General features: G+C 42.0%; 1 protein-coding gene across 3 annotated transcripts in view; it reads right to left on the bottom strand.

The window, feature by feature from the left end:
- Positions 1-13480, bottom strand: part of sorl1 (sortilin-related receptor, L(DLR class) A repeats containing) — a 95674-nt gene that overhangs the window by 38590 nt on the left and 43604 nt on the right. For all 3 annotated transcript variants that reach the window (XM_076734622.1, XM_076734623.1, XM_076734624.1), the window contains exons 7-10: positions 9135-9236; positions 6351-6520; positions 4038-4230; positions 3038-3155 (exon numbers count right to left, since the gene is read on the bottom strand). In XM_076734622.1, the coding sequence (XP_076590737.1) occupies positions 3038-3155; positions 4038-4230; positions 6351-6520; positions 9135-9236 (583 nt within the window). The remainder of the gene's footprint in view (positions 1-3037; positions 3156-4037; positions 4231-6350; positions 6521-9134; positions 9237-13480) is intronic.

Below are 13480 nucleotides of genomic sequence, written 5' to 3'. Positions count from 1 at the left end.
GGTATTGGATGGTGCAGGGCTCTTGTGAAAATGTATGACATGTTCTATACACGCATCTTGTAGATGTCAGCTGACACTGTCTTTCATATAGCCCTTCCACTTTCATGTGGCTAAAAAGATGTGTTTCATGAATTTGTATTGCTTTTAATATCACAGCATGTCATAAGCATGCAGACAGCGTAACTAAAAGTGCCTACAAAATGATTAGAATTATTAGAATAAGCATTGCATTGGGTTCCAATAATAACACTTCTAATAACATTTCAACCTAAAGTTTGGGTTAGCTATATTTTACCAACAGCCACAGATTTCTGTCAGTTCCCCTGGCACAACGTTGTATAATTATGTGCCACTTATTATATGAACACATATTTTTTCACAACTCAAATCAAAGTACGTGTAAGTATCTTACAACAAGAAACAACATCCTTATTAGCCAGGCTAGCAGCACGGCTCAAGGGAACACAAAGTCAATACTACTTTGTTCCAGACTGAAATGTCAGCTGTCGGGCGGACTGATGAAATTTGGCACAACCCCTCCTGTTCCCCACAGGACGGTCACATGGCTTTGGTTTATGACCAAATATTTGAAAGACGAATGGCATTCCCCTCAGTTGAAAATGTTTGCATGCTAACGCTCTAAACTAAGATGGTAAATAATACCTCCCACATCCGTGCGCACACACACACACACACACACACACACACACACACACACACACACACACATATCTTCAAAATGCATTCCTCCTTCCATCCATCAAGAACAATGAAATTTATGGACTGGATGATTAATACCAACAGTGTGTGCCTTCGACAGTTAAGAGCGGACAAACACCTGCTCACATCTGCACACATCAATCCTTGTTAATCAAATCTCATCTCAGGCTGAATGACTTGCAGAAGCGCAGATTAAAATGAGAGGAACATGGCTGTTGTGTCTCTGCTGAGGGATGTAAAAACGTCTCAAACATGAATTATGCTCTGTCTCTGTGTAAAATGGGCTAATGATTCTCATTAAATATCATCACATGAGGAGCCAGAGACTCCAGACAACAAACAAATGTTCCAAAACAGACTCTGCGCCGCCGCACAAATCTGGAACTGGAAAACACAAACAGGTTGTCACTGTGCGTGTGTGTTTCTGAAAGTTCTACCAGCATCAAGATTTAAGAGTAATTTAACACCACGCTGAAAATCAGGTATTCAGGCCTCTTTTAGGTACGGTCAGAAATGTGCTCTGTGTCATGTGTACCCACACCTGACAGTGATATTACTCAGTCCTGGAGTCCAGGCAAAGTTCACTGCATGCAGGGGAAAAGTTAAACCACTGCTGGTTAAAAGGATCAGATTTTCAGGGGATGTTAAGTTTCTCTTCAGAGGCAGAAACAACTGCTGATAGCAAATGTATTCAGCCCAATCTCTCTAAAGTTGAGGAATTTCATGCCAAAGTGTTTCAGGGTGAGTCAGTGCTTCTTGCAGGATTTTATTTTTGGACGAGTGGAGGAGTATTATCTTTGAAAATCAGATGATCCTTGACGGTAATAATAACAGCAAAAAGAAGAGAAATAAGAAAATAACATATTGTTCACAAATTCTTGCATATCTATGCAGAATGTGGCCAAAGTGTCTCCTCAGATAAATTCTGGCAAAGTCAACCAGTGTAATAATGTCATGTCATGTATGTATATTGAACGTTTTGTTGGTGTTTTTCAGTTTTTCTAATGTTTTTTTTTTTATTTTGTCAGGTGTTTTTCCATTTCTCTATTTTTATTTCCTCGTCCTCAGAGAAACAAATATCCACTTTAGCTGTATTCTGTTATAGTTGGATTGACAAGTAATGTTGAATTTGGTGAACTACCAGAGCAGCATGCTACACTGTAATGATACATAATCATAATATTTGTGTCAATATATGTTTGTAATAATTACAATAATTCTTAAATAATCCTCTCAAAAGACACACTGCTCATATGTGATATATGTGTGTGTAAAGACGGCCGTGCAGTTTGTGTACGTATATGCCAGCCTGTGTGAGTGTGTTTGACCCGTCAAGCACCCGCTGGGTGCTGCAGCAGTAATCAGCCCATCTGTTTGAGAGCGATAACGAAGCAAATGGCGACTGTGACTGCCAGTCCTCCCTACTCCTCTCTCCCTTTCTCCATGCCCATTATCTAATAAGAATTTAATTAGGGGGTGCAGAGGAAGCAGTGTCCTAGACACTGGAGAGTATCACCAAATCACTGATTTCCCCAGCTGTGAAGAGCTAAAGAGGCTTCAAACTGCAGGCAGAAACTCGGCTTCGGCAGCCAGGCGGAGAAACTCATCTTCACTCATCTGTCTGCAACATGTTAACACAGGTCTCTGTGAGAGACAACAAACTTCAAAACGCAACTAAACAAACTGCTGACAAACTAAACAGGAAGTTTCTTGCACTTTCTGCAGAGTGCAACTGTATTTCCTGTGTTTTGGGTAATACAGGAAGTGGACCTTTACTGAGACTGACTGAAAGGCAGCTCAGTCACCATGGGGGAAGACTTGCGGGTTGGTATTGCTTGTTTCCTGTGTAGGCCAAACTTATCTTTGCCATCAGAACAAGAGGACAGTGCTGAAAAATAACACATGCTTGAGTGGTTCCAGCTCTGTCAGTGAGGTCCTCCTCTAACAGATGGCACACAAACTCTCTTCAGCTGTCCTGACGAAAAGATACTCATACACAGACTCCTACCAACACTACATGTTGTAAAAGATTATTTTTCTGTCTATCACACAGATTCCAGATAATTCTAGCTGTACTGAGTAGTGTAGGAATGAGACTATGTGTGTCTTCAGTGAAAAATTCATTCATTTAGGTGTTTTGTGCCTCACATCGCCACACATGGAAGTTCAAATGAGGTACTAATAGTAGGTAGTATGGTGCTCATACTGAGCTGTCCTTGATTCCAGCGCATATACTGTGGAAGTGTCAAGTGGATTATTCATCCTGAGATTCTTCAAATACTGTCTGTATGAGTGATGTTGCTGCTGGTCCTCCCACCTGTGGCCATGATGAGTCCTGGTGCAGAGTCCTTGGATAAGATGGGCATCCTCCTCAGCTGGATATTGAACAGCTGGCTCCAGCGCTGGGCCAGGTGGAGAGAGCAACCTTTACTCAGCTGAGAAGGAGATGAGGAGAGGAGAGGAGAGGAGAGTCAGATGATGTTGTTGAGTTGGTACTAGAAAAAGAAAGGAAGGCTGGAAATGCTGGTTCGCCAATATTGTAATTCAATATCAATTTTCAAACACGTCCGGTGCAACTGAGGTTTGACCCTTTTCTTCATCCCATAAACTACCAGCAGTTTATGAAACTTGCAATAAAGCCTGACAGACATCCTGCTGGAATGATTTGTCATCAACAAGACATTCAATGGGAAATATTTAACAAAAAAGATCTTCTGTGATGACTAAAGTCTAGAATTCAGTCATTTGGTTGTGAATGATGGATATGAGCTTCTAGCAATTATTGTTTGGTCAAATCTTACGAGTGTGTGAAAGACTTAATCTAGAAGTAGAATGTTCAAGAACAAGGCTGTAATTCCGATTAATACAACTTTTGATTTGTCTATCAAAGGGCAATAGCCTGCTTTACAGAGTCATGCAGGAAGTCATTGCATTAAAGAAGCTTTTGCCAATGACAAACTATTCATCAATGATCAGTTTGGCTGCCACTTCTCTTTCAACAGACAAATCCATGAATCACTTCAGCACTAGTACAGATGTAATAATGGAATCATAGTCCCTGCCCCGCACAGAGACACATCAGACACCTGCAAATCCACACCGCAATCATCTGTACAGCAACTCCACACTGATTGGAAGCAGTGTTGGAGTACTCCCTGCGGTGGCACAGTTAGGTGAGCAAAACACTGCGACAGGTGATTAGATACTTTAATCACACCTACCATAATAACAATGGATGATAATAAGCAACTCATTTCTGCTGTCAACAAACACAAATGGAGAATGAAAGTGGGTCAGTCAGGGTCTGGGGGGGGTACCTGGCACTCCACAGTTCCTCCCAGGCTGTCGGCAGCAGGTGGCTGAAGCAGCTCCCACGTCCCTCCCTTGTCGAAAGTGATGACAGATCGCATGTTGTCTTCACTGACCGAGCCATTGATGAGTGTGGCGATGAAGACTCCTCGCAGCCCCTCCACTCGGTGCAGGTCTGCAAAAGGCTCGTTGGCAAAGTACCTGAAACAGAGATGGGATACATCATCATCAGGGTCAGGGAGGAACACTCACAATTTGTGCTTATTGCACCAAAGTTAACGATACACCAGGAAATGAAGGAGCAATGCTTTCATTAAGACACCCTTTACTTTCAGAAGAGAGATTTGTGGTAATTCCAGCCTTGATTTGACTAAAAAAACATTTTGCCTACTAATCTCTTGCATACATTCTTTAAAAATCACTGATATTTCCTGTACACATCTGTGTTTGCTTGGCTTAAGAACACTGGAGGGCAAACACAGGTGAAGTAAAAGCATTTTGAAATTACAGTTGTATGAGGCAACTTTCCACACAACAGAGAGGCATAAACAGGAAGCCTGAACTTCGTTACCCAGAAATGATGCAAGAAAACTGCACGCATGCATACTACATACATGTGTGAACCAAGCCATCAGCACGAGATGCTTTGTGTTCACATAAAGAGAAAGAAAAGGGATCCACAGCTAATTCCACTAACAGAAGACACAGTGTCAAATAAACAGAAAGAATTATCATTAGCAGGCAAACACCTGAGCCAACACTGTGCGCCTGCTTCTGCCAAAACAACGCAGGATGTCCCTGATGTGATTGTGGAGAAGACTGAGTAGAAAAACAATGAATAGGGAGCTCAGAGTTCAGCTGCAGCTGCGCCATCAGATCAATAGATGCTCTTTTATTAGATAAACAAGCATTACTCATCTGTACTTGCAAAGCCTTTGTGTTATCAGTGTTATCAGGCATTTGTAATGGGAACTAGAGGTCTTCCTGTCACTTCCTGAGGTTGCTGAGGGGACTGATCAATTACTCGCAAGTCTGCAGACTGTGTTTAGTTTGTCCTGCAGGTACACACCAGGTGCATTTCTACAGGCTGGAAAATTTGCTTGATGGCATTCATGACTTACATAAAGACAAAAAGAGGGGATTAACTACTGGTATTTCTGTATTAACTACTGGTATTTCTGTATTACTGGTATTTTTACTAAGGTTCACTCTTGACCTTGGAAATCGCAGTTTAACAAAATAATACTAACTTTCGCTTTTTGTGGACATTTCGAGTGAATCACCCACTTTCATCAGCAGATGGAGTTTGCTCTGATGTCATGGAAATGGATGTGCTGGCATCAGGCAACCGAGTTACTGTCAAACTACTTTCCTCCCTTTCCCTTTTTATCTCCTCAGATGGTCACGAAATTCTTGCTGTGACTTGGACTCTAACCAATCATGGCTTGCCATCTTTCATAGCTTGCGTGACGTACACAGGTGACCTGCAGGGTGCCATGGGCCGAATTCACCACCTGACAACACCAACAACAAATTCTGGTCTTTGTAAAGACAGTTTTGTGAGTAAAGGTGAACCTGGAGGCATTCACGGTCCCTCAGCAGCACATCTCTTCCTTCAGTCAGGAGAACGAGGGTGAGTGTGTGCATGAGCAGCTTGCAGAGGGGGATATTGCACCCAACAGTGTGACTCATTTGGTATAATGTAACATAACAGTGTGACATTTACAGCTGTGCACAGAGGAGTGCTCTCTGCACCTGTTGTTCAATGTCACCAAAGAAAACATTTGAAACCAGGCGAGAGGCATCCCAGATGCTGCGTCTGTTGTCTTCCACCGCGGCACGCTACGTGGAATAAACTGAGTGAACACCATCACCAAATATCTTCTTTCCTCATTTTTATTCAGCATAACACCTGAGTATTAGAGTACCAAGTACCAAGTAATGAATAATATGTCAGAACAGACAAGAAGTCCTGTAAGTGCTCTAGAAGCAGCGGTAAAGGTTACAGATCCACCTCCACCTCCATCTCCATGACAACTGAGCGAGCTCCATCTGTTGATAGGATCGTATGATACAGCTGAAGGCTCTTCAAAAGGTTACCAAATGGACCTCGAGTTGGCATTATTTTGTTGAACTGCTCCAGTTTTGTGTTCAAATACAATTTTGAGGAACTTGCACTTCACTTTAAAGAATACTGTGGCTCATCTGAGTATCTGAGTATCTTTCTACGATGAAATCACGAAAACATACAGCATGCTATGACAGAGCACTGGCTGATTCAGTGTCCCCGGCGAAGGCTGACGAGTGTGTGTGTGCAGTACCTGATCAGTGTGTTGCTGCCAGAGCCCTCAGGACTGTAATACAGAACATTCTCCAACGACAGAGAGAAGGACAGGCCCTGTGTGTCTGAGATGTACAGGTGTGTGACGTTGTTCATGTGGTTCACACACACAAACACTTGGTCCTCCGAGGCATCTGCTATGTAGTACTCCTGTTAGGAAGAGCGAAGAGAAAGAGGAGGTCATCTTTACTTCACTGACCTGCTGCCTGATTAGACTGAATGGCCGGACACAATGTGAAGAGACCGGATAGCACAGTGGAAACACGGACTTGTCTTCTGTACAATGCGTAGGTGGTTCTTCCACCAAAATCAGGACATCAGTTGTGTCATATACTTTTAGAAGCAGAAGCACACTGCTCATATGCAGTTTGCTTAGTTCAAATAATCCACAGTGTACTGAAATAGACAGACAGAGTGAAGTGAGCTGGGGAAGGGATGATACTGACTGTGACTCATCTCTGACTCAAGAGCAATCCAATCACCAAATGTATTCAAGCTCATAAACCTGATGATCATTTGGGGACCATAAGCTTGACAATGAGGCCTAACACCCTCTAAAGCTGCAGATTTTTCAAAAGCTCCACACAAAACAAACAACAACACAACAAAGAAATGTTGAGCAAGAAAGCCAGTATGTGTGGTAAAATTTCAGTATGAGAACCATGACTTTCAGTATTCGACCACAAAAAAACACTTAATGGGGAGAATGAATCCCCACACCTCTCAGAGCAAGACCATGTGCTCTGTCACCTCAAACTGATGGCAACACTCTCAGATCTGTGTCGAAGTGTGGCTACGAGAGTGCGTGCGTGCGTGTGTGTGTGTGTGTGTGTGTGTGTGTGTGTGTGTGTGTGTGTGTGTGTGTGTGTGTCCTCGACAGAGTACAGTATGTTCCCAGCCTGAGACATTAATGTTTCTGATACATAAAGCTGGGCACTGATAACAAAGCAATGGGCCTCATGCAGGAACCGCTCGTATGAACAGATCTTCAGTGTTCTTCAGTGGGTCGTGCAGGTGACTTAAGAGAATTTGTGGCATTCACCAAACTTCTCTGAGGGAGGAATGAAATCCACAAGCAGTTCAGACCAGTCGTACCAGTCCATAAAGACAGTCCGCCTGTCACCACAAGTTAGAAACACTCATTTGACTCAAGAATCCAAACGCCTCAATCTGACACCTTTAAATATGATACAGAGATCAACTCAAATGTAATAGATAATATAACTGAGGCCTGGTTCAGACTACACACTATTCTTGTCTTTGACGATGGTCACGTGTCAGATCTAATGATCACGGTGCCACAAACTCTTGCTGTGTCTTGGTCAGGTGACTGACAAGACTATATGTATGACCCCGACCAATCACAGCACATCTTATTTCACGATCATGCACAAGTTCAGGTGTCAATGCGGAGGAGAGTGAAACAGTGAGCTCTAATATTAAAAGCAAGTGCAAGAGACGGTGTAAACCTATTCTGTCCTAATTTTTACATCTACTGGGTAGCATCCAGATAACAATTAGCAAAGGTAGAACGAGTTTCACATACAGGAATTTTATTTCCATGGTTATTTATTCTACAAGGAGCAGGCTTGGCTGTGTTGGTTGCATCAAATAGGCCACTTTAACGTTTGGTAATTAGTAATGATAAGCATATTCCTGCAATTAGGACTGGGGATAATGTTATGACAGCACAGCAGCTCCTTGCCTGGCTGATGAAGAGCTTTCGCTATTTCTCGCCAACATTGACTCAGTCATTGTATTCCCACAAGGACACGTCAAATAGGCAGGGGTACTGTTGCCACAGCTCAACGAACTTTTTCTGTCTTTCATTGTCCCACCTGACAGCAGCAACCTCAGCATCCCTCCTCCTCCTCCTCCTCCTCCTCTCCATGGTTGCCTGACTGCGCTCTGGAAAGAGCACCTGATAAACGGTCAGGAACACGTCGTGGGACATTTCACTCTAGGTGTGTCATAACACAAAATTCTGACGTGCTAGTCTTTGCGTCAGGGTGTCGTGGGGCATCCCCACATCGTTTAGAATGTCACATCATAGAAGTATAGATGCCCGATTGTCCTTCACTGATCAGCCAAGATGCTGGTAATTCGTCGGCCAGGATAACATCGTCTCAAAATCAAGCTAGGATAGTCTAAACCAGGCATAGGCCAAACTTAATGCTAAGTGAATATTCTGTTCATCATATCATCATTTCTGCCAATTTACCATGAAGTTTTTAAGACTTTTATCTGCATATTTCAGCACTTCTCCGTTTCAGTAGTCTTTGTTAGGAAACTTCTGTCACTCTGGAAGCTGCTTCAGAGTCTTTATGAAGGTCTCTGTCCAGGATCACCTTCTGTTGCACACTACAGTGTAACATTACCTACTGTAGGCTCTAATTCTCCTGCCTAATATCTCCATGACCGTCATGTCCCCTTAAACTGCTTTAGTTTTAAAAATATGTTTTGACAATCTAACTTCATGTTAGAGCACTCGCTTTTTATCATGTCACACTCCCGCTCTGCTCAGGTGACACATAGTGAATGAAAGTTACCCAGGAGTGGAACAGGACAGTGGGTTTATTTAGCAATTTGAACAGGTGGTTCATTCATCAGGTTGAAAAAAGGTAAAATTTAACTTTTTCCAGTTAAGAGACTTCAGTGAAGAACAGCCCTCAAAGAAAGAAGGACTCGTGCTTTTTGAAGTATCTTACTCTGAGAAACTCCTCATTTTTGAATTATTGATGCAGCACATGAAAAAGAAACTCACTGTGATTGGATGTCGGGTCATAAACTGGGCAGCTTTCATTGGCTGGCGATTGTAGGAGACCCAGAGGTGAACTGATGAAGGTTCGTGGCTGCCAAATAGTTTCTGGAGAGGCAGAGGACACAGACATAGACACAGTTCATTCATCTACTCATCGTTTATGTCAAACCCTTGAACATTTCACAGGCAGCAAAGTAACATAGTGTGAACTTTTGTTCCTCAGCAGCTCCAACTTGGAATTGACTTACAGGCATCATCTGTCACTGAGGAAAGAATTCTATGAGTTAGCACAAATCTTGATGATCAAAAATAAAATGTGAACTGATTGGAGGAAAGCAGGACAGCACTGTCCCCAGTGCAGAGAGGTCATGGATAAGAAGAGACTTTAGTTATCTGGACTGTCCTGATGATGTCTTTCTGTCTTAATATCCCAACAGTAAAGAGCTCAGCAGCTGAGTCAGAAAACATTAAACATACAGACTTAAAAAGACTCCCAGTGGGGCACAAAAATCTGTGTGTGTGTGTGTGTAAGTGAGAGAGAGGGGGAACATCCAAGGGCATGTCTTCATTGTCATTACAAATACATTAGGAGACTGGCTGCTGGAAGGAGCAGAGCTCTGATCTTTTATGAATTACAAGCAAGGGGAGCAGACAGAGAGGACTTGAGCGAATCTCATTTCTGTGCGTCTGATAAAAAGAGCCAGTGAAGGAGAGATGGAGACATCTTCTGATCAGAATCATGGAGGTATTCTCCAGATTTTTGGATAAGGAACTCTTGAACACAACAAATGAACTATCCACTTTCCACATGCAAAGGGATGACATGATGCATATACTGTGTAAGTCTTCAAAAGTTTCCATTTCCTTAAAACTACTTTATCAATCCAGTTGTAGACTTCAAAATTTAAGACGTCCTTTAGTCTCATATTGAGTTTTTAACATGTATTTTTCATCAATCAAGAGAGAATTCTGTCAATGAAGTGAGATCTTGTTAAGGAATATTATAGAATTGTAAACCTGTATGGATAAGTTCATCTGATACCTCAAATGCATCACCGAAATATGCCAAACAAGCTGATCTGTACGGGGTGAAATCACCTCATGCCAATGGTCCGTTAACAAAGTCATGGTTAGTCCTCAGTCTGTGAGAACAGATGCATAATGTCTTCTGTGTCTCTGGAGGAGCTTTATCAAGTCTGAGACAACGACCTGGATAATGTCGCAGCAATGTCATCAGGCTTATCACTGTTTGGGCTCAGAGACAACACATTTGTAACAGAGTGCCTGTTTTACAAACTGTGGATGTGGAGTTTAAAGACACAGGCGTTTACAAAGAAGGAATGGTCTCAGACGTTCATCAGAGCTGAATCAGAAAGAACTACACCCACCTCACGCAGCGACTGCTCAGGTGTGAGGAGGCGTACGAGGAGGTGAGGTTGAAAGCTCTCTCAAGCTTTGTTGTCTCACTCTTCTCGTCACTTTGGGAGAGTCAAACCGAGTGCAACGCCATAAATGTCAGCATGGGGAGACTGAAAGTGTGCGTCGTTATGTCCATTTAAATGATCACCATGCCTCATCTCTGTGACAGCGAGCCTTTCACTCCGCCTCTGAGTGCAGCCATTTCCACACATTTGTCTTTAGACATGGTTGAATGGCACTTCAGTCAAACGAGTTTGTTTCGAACATATCCCGCCCTTCAAAGTCACAATATCTCAGTTCTCTGCTATTTGGATATTTACCATTCCTTTCTTCTTGTGTTTTGTGAGTCCCCCAACTTCATGTAAGTGCAATATTAAATCACAGTAGCAGCCCAATACTGGATAAAATAGGTTATAATGTAAAAAAAAATGTAATGATATGACATGAAGGTCTGAAATGAAAACTAACCCTAACCCAGTGCATCATTACCATCAGTATAGAAAAGGACAATATCAAACTCTTCTTAAAATCAGTCTTTTAAGCGCTCTTTTCAGAGGCAGCTCGAGTCCCTGGTGATTAGGGATAGATACCACTTTTTAAGACCAACTGCAAGTACTTGGATTGGGGTATTTGCCGGTACTGAGTACATATACGAGTACTTAATAATACCATTACAGTTCAAACACGTGCACTGACTTCATGCTAGGTGACTACTCATGAAGGCTCAAATTTTAGAAATTCTATTCCTTATCTCCCACTTGCACTACATTACTTGCCAAAGTGTGATTTAATCCTCTTAACTTCCTTATCCCTGAATGAGTATGACTGTAAAATTCCACCTGGCGAGGCCTTTTTTGTGTGAGATGAAGAGGGACCCTATGTTTCTCCTTCATATTTAGATCTTTGAAGTTAAATGTTTAGCCACAATAAATACTGTTTTAGCTTCACTTTTCATTCTCATGTAAAACCAGAAGAAATGTGTCTGTTGTCCTCTCTGTGAATAAACCAGCTCTGTGTCTTACTAAAGCGGTGCTCTGTACTCCTAATTGCACTGTCACACTTTTTGTACTCTCTACCTGTTCCATTTCCTTCCCATCCCTCGCCCCCTCAGCTGTAAATTCATTTTGTGATTGTGGCTCGGTTCAAACTAACTAGTGGTAAGCAGCTCCATTATTTTACTTTGGATTAGTTTGGACCAGCCTGTTCAAGGCTTTAGCAATAACACCCTCTGCAGAGTGAGAGAAAAACAGATAGTGGGAAAAATGAAGAAGAGGCAGAAAGAGGCCTTCGGTGAACATGCTTCTTCTTTCTCTCTTATTTCCAAAACGGCATTTCTTCATAGAAATGTGAAAACAAATGCAGTGTATCCTGTGCTGCTTGTTTCCACTCACACACTGGTTAGATAAATATAAAGAGCCAATCCTGAACATTTATTAATACATACTGTAGATCACATATCACAAGAAAGCTTTCTTCCCAACACATCAGACTATTTCTTCACTATATTGATATGATATGTCTTTCAGTTTAACTGGGAGATTCACAGCAAAATCCTTTCCAACCCTTTGTTGGTCAAGAGAGCAAGTACAAGAGCTCCACTCACGACTGGATATTAAAGAATGGAGGGGTTTTTTTGGTTTTTTTTACCAGACCTGCAACGCCAGCAGACAACAGCCAGAAGCTTAACTCTGGCCTGTCGTCAGTTTACCTGCACAATTAATGTTAACTAGCTGAAGTTGATAGAATCCCGTGCAAGTGAGGTTCGTCATTTCAACCAGTGAACGCAACTGTCCCTGCAGTTTAAGTCTAATAATGTTACCCACATACAGAACTGATCACTCTTAAAATTGTTTCTGATTCCAATTATACAATTTTTTTATCATCAGAAATAGTCTAATCAGCCTTTTCATTATGCTGGACAGCTCTGTTGCTGTATGGTCTCATTCCAAATGCTGTTAAATATTGACGTTTTCCACCCCGACCAGATCACAGATCTAGTTTAAAGACTAGAAATAATTTGTTTGATTTTATAACATGTACAGTATAAAGTTACTGAAAGTCACAATGTTGGCTCACGGCAACGTTCATTCTGTGTGTGTGTGTGTGTGTGTGTGTGTGTGTGTGTGTGTGTGTGTGTGTGTGTGTGTCTTTGAAGGATTTGTGTCCATCCTTGACTGCCATAGCATCCCCAGTCTCCAGCAGAGCATTTCAGCCTGTTCCATTCAGTCGATTGATTTATCTAGTGTAGTGCCCACATCGACTGTGGTGTGATGTGAAAGCAAAGCAGCAACTCCACTGAGACAAATGGAAGGAGGGAAGCGCATAGAGAAACATGCATGCAGAATGATGAAAGGGCTGAAACACCGATTATTAATGTCCACATGGTATAAAATAAGGTAGAAGAGAAGGAGTACTTGTCCTTTTGAGAGGTCTACTTGACTTGAGAAGAATTTCAAAATGAATGTGCATTACTACCACAGTGATCAATAATAATAAACTACTCCTATCCACTGCAACTCAGAAATAAAATGTGGGTTTGGAACTGAATTCTGTCCTACTGCTTTACCCCATATACTCTAACCAAGGTTTTCAGGTCAGTTTACTTTGTGAGTCAAGGGAAAAATGGACGGGAGAATGTCGACTATGTATTTTCACATGTGAGTGGCACGGCGATTATATATTTTTCCACTGAAACCACAAACTGCGCTGCAATGGCAACTGTAAGTGAGCCACACATTCCACTCTATGCTCATGTTCTCTCAAACTGATCCTCTTTAAACTCTGAAAATCCCTGAAATGAGATGTGGTTCTTGGGCAACTCAGCTCGGGTGGCAAACAACAAAATTACAATAGCTTTTAATGGAATACGGCATTCCACATACAACACTGTATCCTAAGAATGGCTGGAAAATTGGATGAAATCTTTGCAA

The sequence above is a fragment of the Chaetodon auriga genome, chromosome 7 (genome assembly GCF_051107435.1).
Source record: "Chaetodon auriga isolate fChaAug3 chromosome 7, fChaAug3.hap1, whole genome shotgun sequence".
NCBI lineage: Eukaryota > Metazoa > Chordata > Actinopteri > Chaetodontiformes > Chaetodontidae > Chaetodon > Chaetodon auriga.
The sequence above is the reverse complement of the archived record's forward strand: the minus strand, read 5'-3'. Positions and strand labels throughout refer to the sequence as shown.